Source organism: Aspergillus fischeri, genomic scaffold (assembly GCF_000149645.3).
Source record: "Aspergillus fischeri NRRL 181 1099437636264 genomic scaffold, whole genome shotgun sequence".
Taxonomy (NCBI): Eukaryota; Fungi; Ascomycota; class Eurotiomycetes; order Eurotiales; family Aspergillaceae; genus Aspergillus; species Aspergillus fischeri.
The window spans coordinates 2,159,671-2,180,148 of NW_001509762.1; the positions used below are offsets into that span (position 1 = coordinate 2,159,671).

Consider the following 20,478-nt stretch of genomic DNA (forward strand, 5'->3'; position numbering starts at 1 on the left):
GTCCAGGGCTTCTGGAGCAATCACAGATAACTCAGTCCGCCATTTACCAAAGAGCCGTCCGAGTAAAAATATAGTGCCCCGCCGAAGATCTGATGTGGCTTCAAGTTGTGATGACAGCAAAGCCGAAAAAAGTTCTGGCGGAGCTCCGTCTCACCGCCTTTGATGGACTTCTCCATTTGGAAACCAGGGCATCGAAAAGGAACCCTACAGATCGTGATGTATTGTGAGGTTAACAAGTACACTGTCTAATTATTTCTAGCTAGGTTTGCATGAAACAATAGAAGGCATCATTAGTTCATAATCTATCCGCACATTGAAATCGATATCTGCGTAGAGTTGCGGCACTCCCAAGCAGAGGTTCTCACAACCCTACAGTCTCAACGCGAGCGGTATTTTGCGCGACAGGTCCCCAAGGACCTTCGCTGACCCGTTGTCTTAACGTACGGACAATATCCTCGAAACCTGTTACTTGGCCGCCCGTCTCCTTCAAATGGTTATACAAGGCAACAAGGACCTCGTATTTCGCGGTGGCAACTTTCCACACAATGTTCTGAGTGTCTCCTGCTCCACCTGCAACAAACTCCGCATAGGAGCGCGGAGGCTTGAACAAATAAGGCAGCAGTATGGTTAAGGCCGGCGGTGTGAGGATAGCCCAGACGCCCGAGGAAGGAAGCAATCCTTGTGTAGCTGGAGATAAGGTGCCTAGTGCCTCTTCTGAAGGCAGCTGATACCGGGAAGTATCAGGAACGGGTGATATGACCTCTCCCGACAGCACTTGCCAGTTAGCTGTGATAACAGCCTTCATGAAAGATATAGCTGCTAAAGAAACATCCTTCATCGCCAAGATGTCAGCTGCAGCTACGATATCTGTCCAGAAGTTCGGGTGCTCGTTCAGATACATGAAGTAGAGGACACGGGCCGCTGCGGCTTCTTTATGCCAGTCAGTGGGCGTCTGACCGGAAGTATTGAGCTCCATCGAATCGCTCAAGTCGAGCTTTTGTGGCCCGTGGAGTATTTTGGCCAGAGCGTCCAATGCCTCTCGGCAGGGGGGACTTGTCGGAACAGCCAAAAGAGGATTGGCGCCGTGCTTAGAGGCCTCGACGAGTAACACACGGGGTAAGGAGGAAAGGATGACAAGTTGACCAGCGGGGGCTTGCCCATGCGCCCATTGAGAGGACGAGATAGCGAGCGACTGGGAGATCCGTGAGATGATCTTGTCCAGCAGGCTACTTGGATTCTGCAGCAAGTGATTTGGATATAGCTCCGCATACTGTGCAATGTAAGCCATGATGGGGCCACGCATGTATTGCAAATCCACAGTATCCAATTTGGTCTCATCCAGGTATAACTCCAATACGCTGCCATGTAGACCATGAGCGATCAGAAAATCAAGGGCCGGTGAGGAGAAAGTCGACGCAGACTGCACATAGACTCTGGCTCTCAGACCAGGAGCTTCAATGTCAAGCAGGTCCCGGAAGAAGTTCAGTAAGGTCATGTGCATCAAGAAATCGCTCTTGTCGACCATCCGACAAGCTGCAAAATGCAGAATGCTAGAGGCATCGTACTTAGCTTCAATCTCCGGGACCTGAGAACTTGAAATTAAGTCCCATCGTAGGTGGCCTGCCTTGACAATGAAACCCATAAGCCTTCCCTGGGAGACAGTCCTCTCCCGCTGCGGGCGGGCGCCTGATTCATTGTTCGTGAGACTGCACATGGAGAAGAGGCGCCCATAGACATTCTTGTCAGTGAAGACTCGTCTCCAGAATAGACCTTGACCTCCCGTGCTAACTTCAGCCTCATGGGTATGTGTTTCGTTTTCCAGCGGACTGGCTAAATCAATCTCCAGTAGAGCCCAGAGAGCGTCAAAAGCAGCCTGAGCGACGGCTGTCGAAGTAGTCGTAAGCCAGAGTTCGACGAGCGAGGCTACCAATTCAGGATCACCAGCAACTATCGCAGCATCACTGGGAACTCTTCCAGCCTTTCTCAGGAGAGCTAGAGCCAGCAGGTTGACAGGCGGCGACGGTGCTTTGAAACCCGCGATAAAGTCAATAGGAGGCTCGACGGAGCGGATATCCGTGAAGGAGAAGTAGGTTGTAGCCTTGATACCAAGAGTTGTAATCGGCGTGGGATCTTCCTGAAGGACCGGAAGGAGCTGTGAGATTAGTGTCAGAAGGGTGCCAGGAACCCTACGATCTGTAGTCTCCGTAAGCTCCAGTTTTAGCTTGTCGATGAGAGAAATGTCCAAAGGAGTTGAAGGATCATCCAGGACATGCTGCAGGTGAGCTTTGACTTCGTCGTACGATGACGGAACAGCCATTTTGTCCGAAGTAACAGAGTATCCTAACCGCTTGTCCAGCTGCTGGGACACTTGCGAAAGATAAAGCGGGACTTTATAGATGGTCCGGACAACAGCGGGGAAGCTCAACGGCGTTGCAAACAGCGCAAACACCAACCGTAGCTCATCAGCTTGGGCAGTTGGCAGTTACAACGCCTTTCAATGATGATGATACCAAAAGTCTCTTTCTAATTGTCCTGTTAATATTCTATTTTGCGCAGCTTTGGAGTCATGGCTGAAACTATTGGGTCTCTAGTATCCCAGAAATCGTCCGATTCAGGTCTTCATATCCAACTGCACCCGCTCGTCCTCCTCACCATCTCAGATCATATCACCCGTCATGCCGCTCGATCACAACAAGGGCCGATCATCGGAGCTCTTTTGGGACAGCAGAACGGACGTGTGATTACATTAGAGCACGCATTCGAATGCATCGTGACAGAAGGAGCCAACGGCGAACTGCAGCTTCTCCACGACTGGTTCGTCGAACGAGTCAAGCAATGTAAGAGCGGAGCTTGTAGTCCATATTTCCATGACTTCTAGCTGACTAGCTTCCTATAAACAGTCAAGGATGTACACAAATCCCCCGCCCTCGACTTCGTAGGCTGGTGGTCAACAGCCTCGCCTTCTGGCCCGGACGCATCCCACTTGCCGATCCACCGCCAGATACTCCAGAGTTACAACGAGTCTGCCGTGTTCGTCGCATTCCACCCATCGCAGGTGCAAGCTGCATCAAGGAATGGCGCCAAGCTTCCCCTGACCATCTACGAAAGCGTATATGAAGGTGAAAATGCGACGGAGAACGGCAAGGCGATGCAGATAGACGGCGAGGAGCAGTCGCTCTCGATCCGATTCCGCGAACTGCCGTTCTCCGTCGAAACAGGGGAAGCCGAGATGATTGGCATAGACACGGTTGCAAGAAGCGCAAGGACAGCAGCAGCTCTTCAACCGTCTGGCGCTAGCCTGGGTGCTCCCGCGCAACAAGACGCACAGACTAGCCAGAAAGCCGAGGCTGGCCAGGCCGAGCCGTCGCCCGACACTGTGGTACTCTCCCACGAAGAGGAAGAATGTAAGATCATCATACTTTAATTCTCTTGAGCTATCAGCTAATTCGGCCCTCGCAGTAATCGCCAGTCTTAACACACGCCTCAACGCCATCCGCACGCTCGAGTCTCGAATTTCCTTGATCAAATCCTATCTCGCCAGTGTATCCCACTCATCCGAAGACCAACCCACCGAAACCACAAAACCACCCCTCTCGCACCCCATTCTCCGGAACATCAACGCCCTCTTATCACATCTATCTCTCCTCACGCCGGAACCGGGAAGCGCCTTTGCGGCGGAGAGCCTCGCCCAGCGAAACGACGTCCTCCTGGTCTCCTTGCTGGGACAGCTAGGTAATAGCATCAAGGGCATGCGCGAGCTAGGCCGCAAGACTGCTATCATGAACAACATCAGACAGAACAATGTGTCGCGGAAGACTCAGCTGGCTATGCAGAGTCGGCTCGAAGATGAGTTTCTTTCGCGAGAGGGATGACTCTTAAATAGTGTGGTCTTGCCAGTTTAAATGCATGTGATGACCTGCGCTTTCTTAATGACTACTCGGTCTTTTATGGTTCATAGTGGCGTTTGGCGTTTCGCGTTCGCTCGTAGAAGCAAGCATTCATAACGAGGGATTAGATAGTGAATCAAAACATGAGCCAGGGAAGCTCGAGCTCGACTACCACTCTCATTGCGAAGAGAATGACCTGTATAGTAATTGCATACGCACTGACAAGCGTCCTGATATATCAACTGCTATTGTACAAAGAAATGCATCCAATGCAATCCCGCGTTTCATGAAAAAGTGAATCATAACAAAATGCAAGCGAGACTTGCTGGTCCTCGCCCCAAGCGTCCCTACGTCATGCACAAAGCAAAGAAGGGGAAACGAACCCTGATCAGAGTAGAAGAAAACTGCCACAGACGAAATACGACAGGAGGGTATATCAACAAAAAGAAAAGAAGGCAAAAGGAACGCCTGAAGAACAAGCCAGCTAGTTCGTAGCATGAATGAAGGGAAACGAAGGGCGGAACATCAATCATTCCCGGGGTCGAGGTGTACTGCAACTCAGGGTCATTACTGTTGACGATCGTCTATCGCCGGCTGTGCTCATTGTCAAAGTGGGCAGGCGGAGGCTGGTACGGATCAGGCATTGGTATCGGTGGTTGCTCTTGCAGGTAATTCTGATCGTACGGATGATGACCGGGCGCTCCCTGCTGAGATTGGGGGGGATTGGTGCCTGCGTATAGATGGAGGTCGTCGGTGTCCGGTACCTCGTAAGGGCTGCTGTGGTGTTGCTCATAAGGAGAGTATGATTGTGGAGAGTGAGATGGTGTAGGTTCCAGCAAGGAAATGCTACTCAGCCGATTATGCTCATAGTCATATGGTGGGGGCGCCAGGTCACCAGTCGACTGCAATGTCGGATTTGGCTGCGCATGGGAGAGAAGAACTTGGCCTTCATCATCGGGAGATGTCCCATAGGGCGCCGGTCTACTGCCAGCCATCGTGGCGCCTGCGCCTGGGTAGGCTGTGACATTTGTCCCGGAATCATTGCTAGTTGTAGCGAGACCGATGCTCTGAATCTGATAGCTGGGATCCAGTGTTCGCTTCTTACGCCCCACAAAGAGCCAGCGTATGCTGCGGCCCACGGCCTTGGCTAAATCGAGCGGATTGACCGAGTCAAGGAGACCTTTCATCCCCCAGCGACCACCCTGATAAGTCGCTTTGCCGTTGCCATAGAAGTCAGTCACCTCATCGGCGTGTGCGTTGGCGAGAGAGTACGGCCTCCACGGGAATGCCCACAGATGCAAAAAGGAAAAGATCGCCATCTCAACGCAGATGAGTAGGTTGGGGAGTCCAACTTTGAGGTCCTGTTGCGCTATTCTACCACTCGGCTTGATAGCTCCGGAGGAGGAAAGAAAACTGATCAAGGTCTGAGCGAGCCGCCGAGTCAGCATTGGTCACGAATCGGAAGAAAGGGCTCGACTCACAGACTGCCAGAATGAGAGGAAAATCACCAGCTTGATAGAGACGATCTTGAGGAGTGGTGAATACTGGCTGATATCATCCTTGATCTGGTAATAGAACTGGATCAGGCAGTACATTGCAATCGAAACAGCAACACACTCCACTGCCATACACTGCTGGCCGTCAGAACACGGCCTGAGAAAGCTGCATGATCCAGACATACCCATATGTGCGAAAACGCGGGGTTCAGACTCTCCTCGCAATACACATCAAAGTGCTGGGTGATAACCGCGACGATGGTCATCAACACGCGCAGAAGACAGTATTGAAAGACTCCTACCCAGACAACCTATGCAGCATAACGATCTTAGCGTTGTCTTTCATCGTTGCATGTGAAACCAGCTTACGTTGAACCATGTCAGCCCGCTCCGGGGTACCCTCCACATCCCTTTCTCCCCGCCGCAGCATTTCTGAAGCCAGGGTATAGGCCAGAGCCATTGCTTCGGCGTGATTCCGCGAAAATACTCCTTCTGGCTGTGGAGGTCCGGCGCAATGTAGTGGCAGAGTAAGGCGAAGAAGGCGGCAATCGTGAACGCTTCGTAGCTGTTGCCGATCAGCTCGTAGTAGACCGCGTTTTTGTAGAAGTAGGTGCTCAGCCAGGCGACGAGGGAGTAGATGGGGATCATCCATAGGATCCGAATAATACTAGACAAGACAGGACCAGACGTTAGTCCCAAGCGCCTGTAGAGGGGTAAGCAGAAGCGCGGGGGGGAAAGGAAATCATACTGTCGCTGCTCTATCGGTTTGCTATAATGTGTCGCATGGCTCATAATCAGGTAGAAGGAAATAGCGGCGGCGAAGAGAGCGAAAGCACCCCCAACAATGAGGCATAACTGATGAAAAGTGAGACCGCCATCCCATAAGTCGACTTCGGTGACTGTCAATATTTATTCTCCGGTTAGCCAGCGCTTGTATTATAACAACACAGGAGAGGCGTACTCGTTGAATCCTCCGATGTTGTATTACAAACAGGCCACCCCATGCTCGCGTCAGTCAGAACAAAGGGTTTATTAAAGAGAGTGCTTCAAACGTGGAAAAAGAAAGAAAGTGGTAAAGAGAAGAAAGATATCAAATCTCCGATCCGAGGGCCAAAAAGTTATTGATTGTACGGCGTATGGATCTCTATCTTATCCGCCAAGTCGGCCTAGTCCCGGCACGGCAGATCAACAACCCCTGGAACCAGTAGAGGAGGACGAATATTTCTCGGCAAGGTCGCGGTCGACGACGACAATACTTGGCGATGCAGTCTGATTCAGGGGCGATGAAGACAGGCGACGGAGGGGGAGGTCGGGTACATTCAGCAGAGCAGCGAAAAGAGTTATGAGCCCCTGGACAGAGAAGGAAGAACAGGTATATTATCTATGTGAAAGAAACTGCAAGCGCCTTGATTAAACCCAGGATTTACGAGAAACAGAAAGAAATCTCAAAGCTTTGCGTATGATTTGTTGACTATTATTACTGAATCATGGTAGCAGCCAAATCTCATACACGGTACAGCCTCAAAGGTCCGCTAATAATAACAATGGAATGGAGACACATGGATCCTCATGAAGACTGCGCCTCAGGCACCAGCATATTGAAACATGGTACTCCGTACGGAGTAGATAGACACCCTCTTTCGTACTCGTACTAGTCTAACCGTTAATGGCCAAGCTTTGGTCAAGCCTTTCCAAGCATAAATTGGCTGACTAATCACATGGAGCATTGATTGGTATCAGCATAAGACCATTACAGTGCCAGATCATGGGCAGGATCCAAGGGATCTTCTCATTATCGAAACAGGCTCCGCTGGGCCTTGAAAGCTTGTCTTGCATTGTGATAGATCTTCATGCCTAATATACACTTGTGCGATCGTCCATCTCGTTGAGAAGGAAACAAATCAGAGAAATCAAAGTTGCGTCCCGAGCCCCGCGAAGTGGTACTTTTGATGCGATGTAGATAATACAGTATCTTGTCTTTCAGCCTTACAGCTGTCAAAGATCTCTGGGCGTTAGTCACGGCCTCGTCTGTCATCTCTCCATGAGTCGCCCATGCCGCCTCCACGACCCCGGCCACGGCGCCGTCCGATGCCACGGCCTCCATACTCCGGCCCATTGTCAACGAAGAAGTCACCGTCTTGGAACGTGATTCGCCTATTCTCATCGCCGCCACGACGCGGAAATGATCCCTTCCGCAGCAGGTCATCGAACCGATCCAGACGTCGGTCGGCCACTTCGCGAGGGACACGGAGGTAGTAGAGCTTTGGTTTAGTTGTAGTGGACTCAAAGAGATCATCCAGCGGTTTGAATCCTTGCCCTGGTCTAGGACGAGGCTCCGGGGGTGGAGGGCCGCTAGGACGTCTGTCCTTATTACCCATGCTTGCTCTGGGGCCCAAGGGAGGGGGACGAGAGAAGTCAGTCGACGCTCGACCGGGGGCCTGACGCGAAGCGGCACCCTTGAGATCCACTTCCTGCAGAACAGCCTCGACACCATTGTCGGTCCGATCATAGCGGACTTCCCAACGAGGCGGGGGCCCACCGCGCCCGCGCGATTCTTCCTCCCTTGCGACCCATTGCTGCAGCTTTTGCTCGGGGATGAAATCAACAAACAAAGCTTTTCTGTTGCTTTCGTTGGGCCAGACAACACCGTGCAAGGCGCTTCGCGCTCTGGAGGCAGCCGATATATTCGCGAACTTTACAAAACAGTGCGTTTTGATGGGATCCAAGTAAAAGTCAACGATCACGTCAGGATCGGGTGATGAGCCAGGGGCCGTTGCGATGCTGATAAGATGGATTTTGAGTGCAGCAGGTTGAAGAGGGCGCATCAGTCCATCGATATATAACGCTTCGGTTGCGACATGTAGCGCGGGTTCGACCTCGGCATCTTCCATTTCCGTATCTGCTGGAGGTGATGGGGGGCGAATCTGCTCTCTGTCTGCTGGTGCAAAAAGGTCTTTGAAACGAGCATCTTGCTTGATAGACGCAGTTCCCTTCGTCCGCACATCATCACTTATCGATACACGACGAATCGCATCATTTCGTTCATCTCCATTTTGGTTATAAGCCTGTTCGTTCTCTTCAGGGACGGCGGCCGCCTTCTTTCCAGGACTCTCTTCCACATCCATAACATCACGATCTTCAGGCAGTAGAACTCGGGGCGACTCCTCCTGTGCCTTGGCCCTTTTGCTTGCAACCGCCTCCGCTGTTGGGATGGGAGTTTGACTGCGCCGCTTCCGCTTCCGAGTGTCTTCGATCATCTCCTCCACGGGGAGGGGCGTTGACAGCCCGGTAGTCTCTGCAGATACTTGAGTCGCAATCTTCTCAGCAGAATCCGGAAGTTCTTTAGAGTCCTGTCCGTGCACCGCTTCTGCGCTTCCGGGAGCCTGCTCGACCGGTTCGACAGGGTGCTCAGCTTCAGGCTGTGGTGGCGCGCGTGAAAGCGCACTGCTTTCACTGCCAATTCCCGCATCTGCAACCTGATTGACTTCAGATTCCTTGCTGAAAATTTCGGGCTGTGTCTGCTGTAATGAATCCTCCGCTTGTTCCTCCGCCTTTGTATCAGTCGTCGATCCTTCCACTGGAGGCTCAGACTTAGGTTGTTCGGTCTGAACATCTGGTTGCTGCTCTTTCTGTTCCTCTTTAGGCGATCGCTTCACTTCTCCATCGTCTTTGGGCTCTTCCGACCCCGGCGCTGTCACCTGCGCCTCGGGCTCTTCCGGCTGAGAAACGACGGCATCGGGTTCTTGCGCAGGCTGTTCAGGCGTTGCCTGCTCGATATTTGCAGGCGCATCTTGAGAATTTGTCGATTCGCCATTCGGAGCTCCACCCTCTTGCTTGCCATCTGCTTCCAGAAGCCTGTCGATGAAATTTTGTTTGACCCTCAGACCAGTCTGCGGAATACCGCGCCGCTTCAGCTCCGCTTTCAGATCGGTCACTTTCCAACTCCAATAATCAGTCATTGTGAGGGAGTAGCGCGCGTTCGCAGGGCGAGAGCATGTATAATTTATTCGAATTTTCTGAGTGAGGTTGAGTTAGGTAGTGGTTGTCATGACTGGGGGTTGCTTGAGAAGATGCGATTCCTTGCAGCATAGGGTAGCTCCAAGTGTTGGTCGTTGGAAGCAGTAGGTGGAATGATGTAGGCGCTAGACTGCTTATGTACTAGTGCTGGCTGCAGGTTTGCCCAGGATGGATTGCATTCGACAGTGAGTTGCCAGAATAGGTTAGTCAGATTCCCTCACAATAAACAATCACTGAGTCCATATCATTGTTCAGAGCGGCTTGATAGCCCTTGAATAGCATTATTGATAATACTATGATGTGGTTTCAATAACAACAAATTTTTCGGAATAGCGTGGCGTCGAAATTATTCACTAAGATATATACCCCTGAGCAGTAGATCTCTCTATCCACAATAACCCAACACCGCATCAGCTTTTTCTTTAAATGCCTTCATTGCAGCGCGATACAACTCAGGTCCAAGACTGATCCGCGCGACCCCAATCTCTTTGAGCTCTGGTACCGTCAAGGATCCCTCTTGCAAGGTCATCTTGACGTTCAGTCTTCCATCAAAAGCTTCAACCAGCCTCTGGATCTCCTCCTTGGACACCCCTCCCCTGGCAGACCCACCCCAGACGAACACTGTACAAGCCCCGGCCTCCAGGTAAGCTCTTCCCCTTTCGATTGCATCCTCGATTGATCCTCCGTTTTGCCCGTCGTGCTTGAGAAGGACATCTGTCCGCGCATTGATCGCAAAACCAGGCACCCCTGCGTCCCTCGCAGCCTGCATGGCAAGCTGAATCCGCTCGATAGCCTGCGACATCGGCCGCAGTCGATTGTTGGCACTATCAAAGTCTTCGAGGTTGCAGCCGACGGCTCCCAGAGCGATGATTTCTCTGATTGTAGCGGCTACATCTTCATAGCCGTCTTGCATATCCACTGTCAACGGGATGCGTGGGAGGCCGTCACCAGGGTTCTTCAGAACAGCGGCAATCGAGCGCACAGCTGCTAGATTCTGGGACAGGGTCAACTTCTCGTCCGGAATGCCTTGAGAGGCGGCAACGGCGTAGCTGGCGGTAGCGATGGCCTTCGTCGAGGGATGCTCGGCAATGATTGAGGCGGTTGCCGCATCGTAGACGTTTGTAAGAACCAAGGGCTCTCCGGGAACATGTAGCTTGCGAAACTTGACTGCAAGGTCATTCTGCATGGTCCTGGTTGTCATGTTGTGGATGATAGTGGTCGACTTCTGGTCTCCGTTGTCTAGTGTACCTTTGAAATTGCAAACAAGAGATATATGATACAGAGCAGAATATACAAGCGACTGCTTTGTTAGAGAAGAAAATCTACAGCTTTATATATATGAGGGGCTGATGACTCTTTTGATGCGGAGGTCCTCGTATATAGATGGAGCTTATTGCTCTCAAACTGGCCAGTCAGAGGAACGGGTGTCTCTGATGTTTCAGGCCTCGGTCGACAGATTCATTAGGCGATAATAATTGCTGGTTCATTCATGAGGTACGAGTCAGCGAACTACACCAGTGCCACGGCTCGCTTTCAACACTTTCTGTGTCTTGCTGACAAAGTACGTCATCCAAAAGCGCTTCCCTTCCAAGAACTTTTCTTTGTTGTGAAAGAATCAAAACCCATCTGTTCTGCAATCGGGGGAACGACGTCCCCAATGAGCACGGAGGTAGACAACGCTTGAATTACTTCTGATTCAAATCATCTTCCTCAAGATCCCTAGATAGGACTTTTTTACGGCTACCAATCCTTGAGCGTTACAGAATACAAAAGGGAAAATCTGATATGATTCTTTTCGAAGGTTGGTGTCTTTTAGGCTAGCGATTGTCGTCAACTGGTTAAGCAATCATGAGTCATCAAAAGGCGGTAGCGGATTACTGGCAGAAATTGTCTCACCGCTTTAATGTGGACACAGACATTCTGATAGGCTCAATATGACGAGATTTCCCCGCGGAGTCATAGTGGACCCCCCGATTTTCGGAGTTAAGGATCACAGGTACCTCTCTGCTTCTCAACTTTTGAACTTCTTTTCTCGACGTCTTCTTTTCTCACAGATCCATCAATTGTGAGGATAATTTTTTATTCTTTCAGTCACTCTGCTTTTACATTTCCTCATTACATTCCCTGCATCAACAGGCCCCCGTAATGGCGCCTCAAACCAATGGTGCTCCTGGAAAATTCCGTCAGTATCCCCCCTTTCACATTTTCGCCCTTCTCTGGTTGCCCCTCATTTTCATGACCTCTTGGTGAACAGCTACTAAATCCCGTAGAGAGAGTTGCCTCCTTGCCTGAAAACCCATATGCGAAACTCATCACGGATCAGTCTATCGCTATCATCCCGTCATTTACCCTGGAATCGGGGGTGACCCTCTACAATGTTCCTGTCGCCTACACAACGCGGGGTGAAATGTCCCCCAACCGTGACAACGTGCTGGTGATCTGCCATGCTCTGAGCGGAAGTGCCGATGTGGCGGACTGGTGGGGACCTCTGCTGGGGGGACCCGGTCAAGCCTTTGATACGTCACGATTTTTCGTCATCTGTTTGAACAGTCTGGGTAGTCCTTACGGAAGTGCAAGTGCCGTGACTTACAAGGATGGCAATCCCGAAAAAGGGCTGTATGGACCTGAGTTTCCTCTTACGACTGTCCGCGATGACGTGAGGTTAGTGGGCTCAGACATCAAAACTTGAGCGTGACGTCGCTGACCAAAGCAGAATCCATAAGATGGTCCTGGACGACCTGGGCGTGCGGCAGATTGCAGCTGTCGTCGGCGGTTCCATGGGCGGCATGTTGACCCTTGAGTACGCCTATTTCGGCAAAGACTATGTCCGGGCGATTGTTCCAATTGCCACCTCTGCCCGCCACTCGGCATGGTGCATCAGCTGGGGTGAAGCTCAGCGGCAAAGCATCTACAGTGACCCCAAATATGAGGACGGTTATTATTCATTCGATGACCCTCCAGCCACCGGCTTGGGAGCGGCACGCATGTCCGCTCTTCTAACCTACCGAAGCCGCAATTCTTTCGAGTCTCGTTTTGGTAGAAACGTTCCCGACCCGTCGAAGAGACAGAATATCAATGGCACCGAGCGTTTGCCGACTCCGCCAAATGAACACTGGGCCATTCATAATGATGGTCACAAGGCCGGCATGTCTTCTCGGGCCTCCAGCGAGCGCAACTCGCCAGGGCCGCAGCAGCCCTCTGAAGTCCAGTATATGGATCCTCAGTTCTCCGGCACAAAGACCTTTAGCTCTCCCGTCAGTAACAGTGACAGGAAGCGGCCCCCCACCTATTTTTCAGCACAATCCTATCTCCGATACCAGGGAGAGAAGTTTGTGAAACGATTCGACGCTAATTGCTACATTGCTATCACACGCAAGCTCGACACTCATGATGTATCCCGTTACCGGGCCAGTCCAGGATCGGAAGATCCCGTCAAGGAGGCACTGTCGCAGATCGAGCAGCCAGCGCTGGTTCTTGGAATCGAGACCGATGGACTCTTTACTTTCGAGGAGCAGAAGGAGATTGCGGCTGGCATCCCCAACTCGAGACTCAAGCGAATTGAGAGCCCGGAAGGTCACGATGCCTTCCTTTTGCAATTCGAGCAGGTCAACCGATACATCTTGGAATTCTTCCGAGAAGTCCTGCCGGACATCATGGCGAAGCCACCTGCCGACGGGGCAGTACCCGTCGATGGCGTTAACAAACTAACCAAGAGCAGCACTTTTGGAGAGGCGGAGGTCGAGGATATCACTGCGTGGTAAGCGGAGACACATATCGACCGAATCGACACTGGCGCATTTATTGCAGCCTCAAATTATCCGCCATGATGCTCTGTTGGGGAGCAGGTGTCCCGGATCTCCTCTCGGTGAAGAGAAGACGCTCCGAGAAGATTTGAGGGCTTGCTTCCGAGCACATCGGCAGCGTGGGGGAGTAGCGGTGCAACTCTTATGATTTCAGTTCTTAAGCCATCAGAGGGACGAGCATCCAACTGCCTCCTTCGTAACCTATTCAACAGGTAAGGCTGTAAAGAAGCATCCAACTGCTCTCCATCATACAAGCCCTGACAGGCCCGTTCTTCTGCGCTCGCAGAGATTCAACTGAGGGTGGTGGGCAACCTTTCAGTACGCAGTATCATTTCAACATAGGCATAGACGTGCATAATACGATAAAAGTATAAAGTATATAGCGATTGCAATCGTTGTTGTTGTTTGGACAAGTTAAGCCTGTTTGTATATGCTCATAGCCTTTGAACTGTAGGAAAAAGGCAATGATGCATGATGTCAATCAGCATAGCTTTCTACTGTAGAGAGGTAGATCATGTGTGCGTCTGAATCATCTCATGCGGCACGGCCCAAAAGGCAACCAGTAACCCTAATTATTCCATCCAAAACTCTACAACCATAAATGACTACAAAAGTATACACAGTACTACTCCCCTCCAAGGTCTCTAGAGACACGGAGCCATATCGATAGCCGGCAATAGCTTTGGGTACCAATTGTAGCTGATTGCTATTGACGACGCATGTCGTTGTCAGGGCAGTTTGGTCATAAACCCCCTTGATTCATCCCTTTCATCACTCCGCTGTCGATCCCTTGCCAACTCTAACATTGGGTTACCGGTGGGCCCATGCATATTCAGTAATCCCTTCTCTTTTACACTGCGCGCTGAGGAGAGAGAAGTAGAGTAAGATGCGCTATGTCTGGAGGGAGCTGATGCAAGATGGTTGAACTTTGAACCCAGTGGTCTATATCTGACTAGATAATGTAGAGTACTCTATTGTTGAATAAGACTTCAATAGTCGTAGATCTCGGCTCAGAGGTCAAAACATCGTCTTAAACCCGGCAAATCAGTTGGCAGTGCTTGCTTCCCTCCCTGCCGATTGATGAGCTGGGGACAGAAGGAGTTACACAACTTATTCAGTGTGACCTTGATGCTTTGAGGCCATTACCAACTGTCTATTTTCTCTCCACTATCTGTTGTTATGATCATTTTCGTAGTACTACTCCTACTACTTCTGCAGACACATTGACAAGTCTAAACCCTGCTTTTTCTCGCTTCTTCTCCCACAGATTATGTGCTGTTCTTCATCTGCAACTTTCTTTTCTGTCTCTCTCTATCTCTCTTTCTGCCTGCTTTGGCCTGGTTGCCTGAACTTTGCCTTGACACCATTTACCGTCATTCGCTTTCCACCCTCTCGCTCTTTCTATCCCTCAACTGCATCTTCCTGACGATCGTTCCATCACACTATCGACTCCCAGCACAGCAGATAATAATCCAGCTGGCTGCCTCTCGCTTTCACTGTCCAGCCTCGGCACGAGCTGCCAAGCTCCACGTACTTTCGTTCACTCCATATTAGAGCGACATCGACCAAGCAACCCCCGCATACCAGTCCAACCATCGCTCCATAACAACCCATCGTGGCAACACTCGTTAGACTTCATTCGATCAAAAAACGCCACTGATTATACCAGACGATCTTGCCATCTGCATAGTCCACAGGGCAAGCCGTGTGATTCGTTCTCGTCTCATTCCCACCACTGGCGCCATCCTCATTCACAGACCACATTTACAAGCATACTTAACGTTGGCCCGTGAATCATTAGAGCTGGTCTCCTTCTGATTCATCGGTCTACCTAATTTCTTCTCTCTTTCAGTCGACGCTTGTCTACAATCTTTGAAGTCATACTGATTTGGCTGGGCTATCAATAACATGGAGCCTGCGCTTTCGAGAAGAAAGAGCATCAGGGCGAAGCCTTCTCTTTCGCTTCTATTTGGCTCACAGGTAAGAGCAGTTACATCAAGTCGGACGACCTGAAATAGATGTTGACACGATACTAGCAGAATTCTGGCTCCGCTCGGCGAGAGGGGTGCTCGAGATATTACGACTTGAAACATACACCCATCATCTTCAGGCGCCGATCTGTGCTGATTGAGCGTCGCAAGATCTCTCCCCGGCTGGAGCAACAGATCCGCTGGTCTTGCGTCTTGCTTGCGAAGAGCATTGAGCAAGAAGAATTTGAACATGATATCAGACAAACACAGAACAGCCATGATGCCGCTCCTCCGCGAGAGAAAGATGAGATCCACACAGCGGTTTCAGCTCCAGGAGAGCAGAGCCAATGCAACCACAACATCAGGAAGTATGACTCTGCTATTGAGCTAGATACTCAGCAGATCTCCAGCCTGACAAATGAGCCTCCTTCGACTTCTCCCTTCCACGACCTGCATGAATTCAACTCTGGCTCCAATCACGATTCATCAACGAGTGCTAGCTCGCCTACCACAACTTGTAGCGACATGACTTTCTGCACCGGACTTTCCAGTATTGAGCCTTCTCTCAAGGGCCTCGCTCCAAATGTGCAAGATCAACACTCAACTCCAGAAGAAATTTCCGTGGAATGCCCACCAGCACAGTCCGAAGAGGCCTTCCTGGCGGGCGAGTCCAGCCCTAATCTCTCCACCGATGAAGAGACCATCGCAGATGACGTCGAAGTATTCCTCAATCCAGATAAAACGACACTCAACCTCGGGAGAACACCAAGCCTCTCCCGACCGTGCACCAAGACCACCCAGCTCAACCACAAACCTCGCTTCGAAGACTTCTCAGCTGTCCCGCAGAGCGATACCACCGAAGCACACGAGACCAGTGACGGAGACTCTCCACCAAACCCCGTCGAATTCGGCGCTACCTGCATTCGCAAGCGAGATGACGAACCCGCTGCAATCGTTGACAGCAGCGGCGTCGTCCACATCATGACAGACGCTGAAGAAGCACAGCGCAACAGCGACCTCCAGCTCGCCGTCATGGAGAAGATGAAAACCGGCATTATCGGATGCAGCGTCACTTCGCCTGCCGATAAAGAAGCCGCTGCTCCCCCATCAAAGTCCGACAAATCTCCACTACCAGCCTCGGCAAAACAGAAAAAGTTATCCTTCTGGTCTCTAAGATCGCTCATCTCCAAAGAGAGCTTGGCGAGCCTGAAGCGCCATGCCAAAGAGCGCCAAACTCATTCACCCTCCCATTCTCGGTCTCAGTCCGTGTCTCAGGCCGAGTCCCAGCTTCCCCGCAAGAGCACTTCTCTGCTGAGGAAGATGTCCGTGTTGGACATGGGAAGGCACAGGCCTGTCAGTGCGTCTCGCAGCAAGGACACGTCGGGATTCAATCGCATCGTCAGCTAAGTACCTTGTACTTCGCTTCAGGGATATGCCCTCCCATGGCTCTTGCTTAATGTTCATCTGGCTTGACAGCTTGCTCAATTTTAATGGCTGATTTGTGAGGCGTATTCCGATATTACACAGTACCTTTTTTGCCCAACAGCAACTTGCTTGTGACTTGTTATTTGCGACTTGTTTAGATATTCGCGTCCGCTCGACACGACTACGGCTATTTATGGATTCGCCGCATGTGGTGGACGGGGAAGCGTTTAAGTTCTGTATGACTACTACGAATTACTTGAGAGCAAAACGAAACCGAATGAACTATACCATATCTATTGGTATCAATCTTCTTCCACTTGTCTCGTCTCATCTCAGGTACATCCTTGAATCGAGTAATCCATAACAACGTAACAGTAAGCAAAAGTAAAACGACCAAGTCATCATCCATCATTCGTAACCATCGGGATCGAACAGTCTACAATCCCAGCCAGTAGCGCGTCTTCCCGACCTCAAACGAAGTCTTGAGCACCTCGTCGCCTGTCCCCGTCACCAGCACCTCGTACGTCCCCTTCTCCGAAGCCCACTTCTCACGCTGCTCGTCCCACCAGCTCGTCGCCAGCTTCTTCTCCACCACGATCTCGACCTTCTTCGTCTCCCCGGGTTGCAGGAACACCTTGGCGAATCCCTTGAGTTCCCGCACAGGGCGGTTCACCCCCGTCGGCGGCGGAGCCACCCACAGCTGAACGATCTCGGCGCCAGCCACACTACCTGTATTAGTCACAGAAACCGTAGCGGTGATAGGCTCGCCGTCTTCCAGCTGGGGTTTCTCGGGGGTAGTGGCGAGGGACAGATCCGAGCGGGAGAAGGTCGTGTAGGAGAGGCCGTGGCCAAAGGGGAAGAGCGGGGCCAGGTCGACCTTCTCGTAGTAGCGGTATCCGACGTAGACGTCCTCGCCGTAGAGGACGCGGCCGCGCTCGGAGCGGAAGTTCAGGTAGGACGGGTTATCCTGGAGACGGACGGGGAAGGACAGTGGGAGCTTGGCGGCGGGGTTGACGGCGCCGTAGAGCACGTCGGCAATGCCGTTGCCGCATTCGTTGCCGCCGAACCAGGCCTGGAGGAGGGCCTTGGCTTTGTGTGCCCAGGGCATGGTGACGGGCGTGCCGCTCTGGATGACTACCACTGCGTTTGGGTTTGCGTCTAGCACGCGGCTGATCATCTCGTCGCTGCCTGGGGGTAGATCCATGTGGTCGCGGTCGTGGCCCTCTGTTTCCCATTCGCTGGTGAGACCGGCGAAGATGACGACTTGGGAGGCCTGGGAGGCTAGCTCCGCGGCCTTGGAGATGAGTTCCTCCTGGCTGACGCGGCGGGCGGCGCCGAAGCGGAAGCCGCCGGGCCCGAAGATGACGACGCCGCGCATGTCGAGGTCGGAGGTTGGGGCGGTGCCGAATTGCAGGACGACCTTGTAGGTCTGGCCGGCCTTGAGTTCCTTGGAGCCTTTTTCTTCGACGGTGGCGTTGCCGAACATGGCGGTGCCCTGCCGCTGGTTCTTGGAGTTGTCGACGACGAGCTCGTCGTCGACGAATAGCTTGCCGGTGCCCACGACTGTGACGCCAAAGTCGTAGATACCGTCTTCTTCCGGCGTGAAATAGCCCTCCATGTCCACGTAGAAGGTGAAGGTTTTGATCTTGGGGTGCTTGTAGTCCATCAGAAAGCCGCTGGACGATTCAAGGTGCAGTTCATCGATGAGTTGGCGGTTGGGTTCCGACGGGGGCTCGTTGTACACGCGGAACTTGAAGCCCTTCTTGCCATCGTCCGTCTTCAGCAGAGGACCCAGCAAGGGGAGTTCCTTGTATGAGTAGACACCCTGAGAGAACTTGACCTCGCCCTGGCTCTGGGCGGAGACACCTTCAAATGGTGTCACGGTGTAGTATGCGTCTAGGGACGCTGATCCGCCGCCGCAGTACGCGGCAGTCTTGGCGTTTGGCCCAATGACCAGAATGGGTTTCTCTTTCTTTAACGGCAGAATGTTGTCCTGGTTCTTCATGAGAACCACGGATTCTGCCGCCGCTCGTCGGAGTAGAGCCTGGTCCTCTGGTCGATTCAGGGCCTTTTCGGGCGCGTTCTCTGGGATACCCAATGGCTCGACAAAATTGTGCAGGTTCAAAATGTTGCGGACCCGCTCGTCCACCACGAATTCAAATGCCTTGTTGGATGAAACGGCATGCGCAAGAGCGGTTCCGCGCCAGCGGGTCGGCCCTGGCATTTCAAGATCCAAACCAGCGTTGATGGCATCGGAGGTACTGTATGTTCCAAACCTGAAGGTTGTCAATATCTTTCTGTGCTGCAGAGTCATTCGGCATTGACCAGGTATGAGCTTACCAGTCACTCATAACCAGACCATCCCACCCCCACTCCTTGCGGAGAATATCGGTGATGATCTGCTTGTTCTCACTGACATGCGTTCCATTGATCTTGTTGTAGGCTGTCATAACGCAGGCAGTCTTGCAGATCCTCATCGCCAGCTGAAAGGGCAAGAGATAAATCTCGCGCATGGCGCGCATCGTCACAATGCTGTCGACAGCCAAGCGCTCATGTTCCTGGTCATTACAGACAAAATGCTTCAGAGTGGCTGCAACGCCCGTCTCCTGCAGACCCTTGCAATAGTGCCCTGCCAGAATGCCGGAGAGCACACCGTCCTCGGCGAACGACTCGAAGCCTCGGCCTCCAAGCGGGGATCGCTGGATGTTGATTGTGGGACCCAGCACAACATGCGTGCCTTTGGCAATAGACTCCTCTCCCATCAATCGGCCTACCTCGTGTAGGAGCTTAGTATCCCAAGTTGCGCCTAGCGCGGTTGCACAGGGAAAGCAGGCCGCAGGGACACCGTTGAAGAACCGTGTGCCGCGTACACCATTGGGGCCATCGGACAGGCGAAGACTGGGGATGTTGAGACGGGGGACGGCAGCCGTGTGCCAGAAATCAATTCCTGTAATCATTATTCTTGTTAGCTCCATTGTCAATGTATATCACCAAATCTTCACCTGTTTATGGTTGGAAATCACATGGGAATCGCGCCATCACTTACCAGCTGTGAGAGCTACCTTCTCGCCGAGCGTGAGCTCCTCAATGGTTTTTTCAACATCTAACTGAACCATGGTGAAGAGACGATCAAGTATCTACAAAAAAAGAGAGAATCGCTCCCTCCGGTCAACGGTTGGGGGAAATACACAATAATCAACGATGATCCACAACTCTCAGAATTGCAAGTTAAGACAGTTAGATAAACTAGCAACAAAATGATGAGGGGAAGTAGGAACCATATGAGGGGAATAACGACAAGGAAAAAAAAAAAGTAAAAAAAAAAGATTGAACTATTGAGGGGATACCAAGCACTAGATATACTGCGGCTGTATCTCTAGTCTAGACATACTCCAAAATCTCCAACTGCACGCGGACTATCGTCTTGCACAAGGAGAAAAGAACAAGTAATCATGAACTGAAGATGAAACAGACCATGTCTATTCATTCGTTCTACCGTCCCGAATTCTCCGTCGCGATCTCAGGATCCGGTGGGTTGAGCCGTTCGTTGTAGATAGCAGCCGAGTGCGCAATCATTATTCCAGCAGCAATTTGGAGTTCTGCACCTTGAGCATGTCAGCATCAGTGCATCAGTTGCATCACAGATGGAGCTTCTCCAGTGGGTGGATCGCCGGTTGGAACGCCCGAAGTTCTCCCAGCGGTGGAGAAACAATGCACTGATCCTAGTAGATGGATATGTATTAAAATGAAACTGACAGGAACGGCCCTCGTGAGCCCTGTCGCACTAGTATGCATAATCTGTTAGTTAGCCAGGGAATAATGATAACAAGCACGGCAGGGGGGGGGGGGCGGGAGTAATCCCACTAGTGCTCGCATGAAA

The 20,478-nt window shown here is 51.8% G+C and overlaps 8 protein-coding genes across 8 annotated transcripts; 3 read left to right on the top strand and 5 right to left on the bottom strand.

Annotated features, from left to right (window-relative positions):
- Positions 1-361: 361 nt before the first annotated feature.
- Positions 362-2,317, bottom strand: NFIA_080000 (uncharacterized protein; the record flags this gene model as incomplete). The annotated part of the gene is made up of 1 exon (XM_001259954.1): positions 362-2,317. One exon carries the CDS (start codon positions 2,315-2,317, stop codon positions 362-364), a length of 1,956 nt encoding a protein of 651 aa, XP_001259955.1.
- Positions 2,318-2,566: 249 nt separating this feature from the next.
- On the top strand, positions 2,567-3,872 carry NFIA_080010 (COP9 signalosome complex subunit 6; the record flags this gene model as incomplete). The annotated part of the gene is made up of 3 exons (XM_001259955.1): positions 2,567-2,837; positions 2,901-3,404; positions 3,460-3,872. 3 exons carry the CDS (start codon positions 2,567-2,569, stop codon positions 3,870-3,872), a joined length of 1,188 nt encoding a protein of 395 aa, XP_001259956.1.
- A 599-nt stretch (positions 3,873-4,471) lies between these two features.
- Positions 4,472-6,031, bottom strand: NFIA_080020 (OSTA/TMEM184 family protein; the record flags this gene model as incomplete). The annotated part of the gene is made up of 4 exons (XM_001259956.1): positions 4,472-5,311; positions 5,369-5,518; positions 5,569-5,694; positions 5,753-6,031. 4 exons carry the CDS (start codon positions 6,029-6,031, stop codon positions 4,472-4,474), a joined length of 1,395 nt encoding a protein of 464 aa, XP_001259957.1.
- A 1,364-nt stretch (positions 6,032-7,395) lies between these two features.
- On the bottom strand, positions 7,396-9,342 carry NFIA_080030 (SAP domain protein; the record flags this gene model as incomplete). The annotated part of the gene is made up of 1 exon (XM_001259957.1): positions 7,396-9,342. One exon carries the CDS (start codon positions 9,340-9,342, stop codon positions 7,396-7,398), a length of 1,947 nt encoding a protein of 648 aa, XP_001259958.1.
- Positions 9,343-9,785: 443 nt separating this feature from the next.
- NFIA_080040 (isocitrate lyase/PEP mutase family protein) lies at positions 9,786-10,601 on the bottom strand (the record flags this gene model as incomplete). Its single annotated transcript, XM_001259958.1, has 1 exon — positions 9,786-10,601. One exon carries the CDS (start codon positions 10,599-10,601, stop codon positions 9,786-9,788), a length of 816 nt encoding a protein of 271 aa, XP_001259959.1.
- Positions 10,602-11,545: 944 nt separating this feature from the next.
- met2 (homoserine O-acetyltransferase) lies at positions 11,546-13,161 on the top strand (the record flags this gene model as incomplete). Its single annotated transcript, XM_001259959.1, has 3 exons — positions 11,546-11,582; positions 11,671-12,061; positions 12,114-13,161. 3 exons carry the CDS (start codon positions 11,546-11,548, stop codon positions 13,159-13,161), a joined length of 1,476 nt encoding a protein of 491 aa, XP_001259960.1.
- Positions 13,162-15,111: 1,950 nt separating this feature from the next.
- Positions 15,112-16,580, top strand: NFIA_080060 (uncharacterized protein; the record flags this gene model as incomplete). The annotated part of the gene is made up of 2 exons (XM_001259960.1): positions 15,112-15,183; positions 15,243-16,580. 2 exons carry the CDS (start codon positions 15,112-15,114, stop codon positions 16,578-16,580), a joined length of 1,410 nt encoding a protein of 469 aa, XP_001259961.1.
- A 454-nt stretch (positions 16,581-17,034) lies between these two features.
- On the bottom strand, positions 17,035-19,714 carry NFIA_080070 (beta-glucosidase H; the record flags this gene model as incomplete). The annotated part of the gene is made up of 3 exons (XM_001259961.1): positions 17,035-18,874; positions 18,939-19,545; positions 19,645-19,714. 3 exons carry the CDS (start codon positions 19,712-19,714, stop codon positions 17,035-17,037), a joined length of 2,517 nt encoding a protein of 838 aa, XP_001259962.1.
- Between the last annotated feature and the right edge of the window lie 764 nt (positions 19,715-20,478).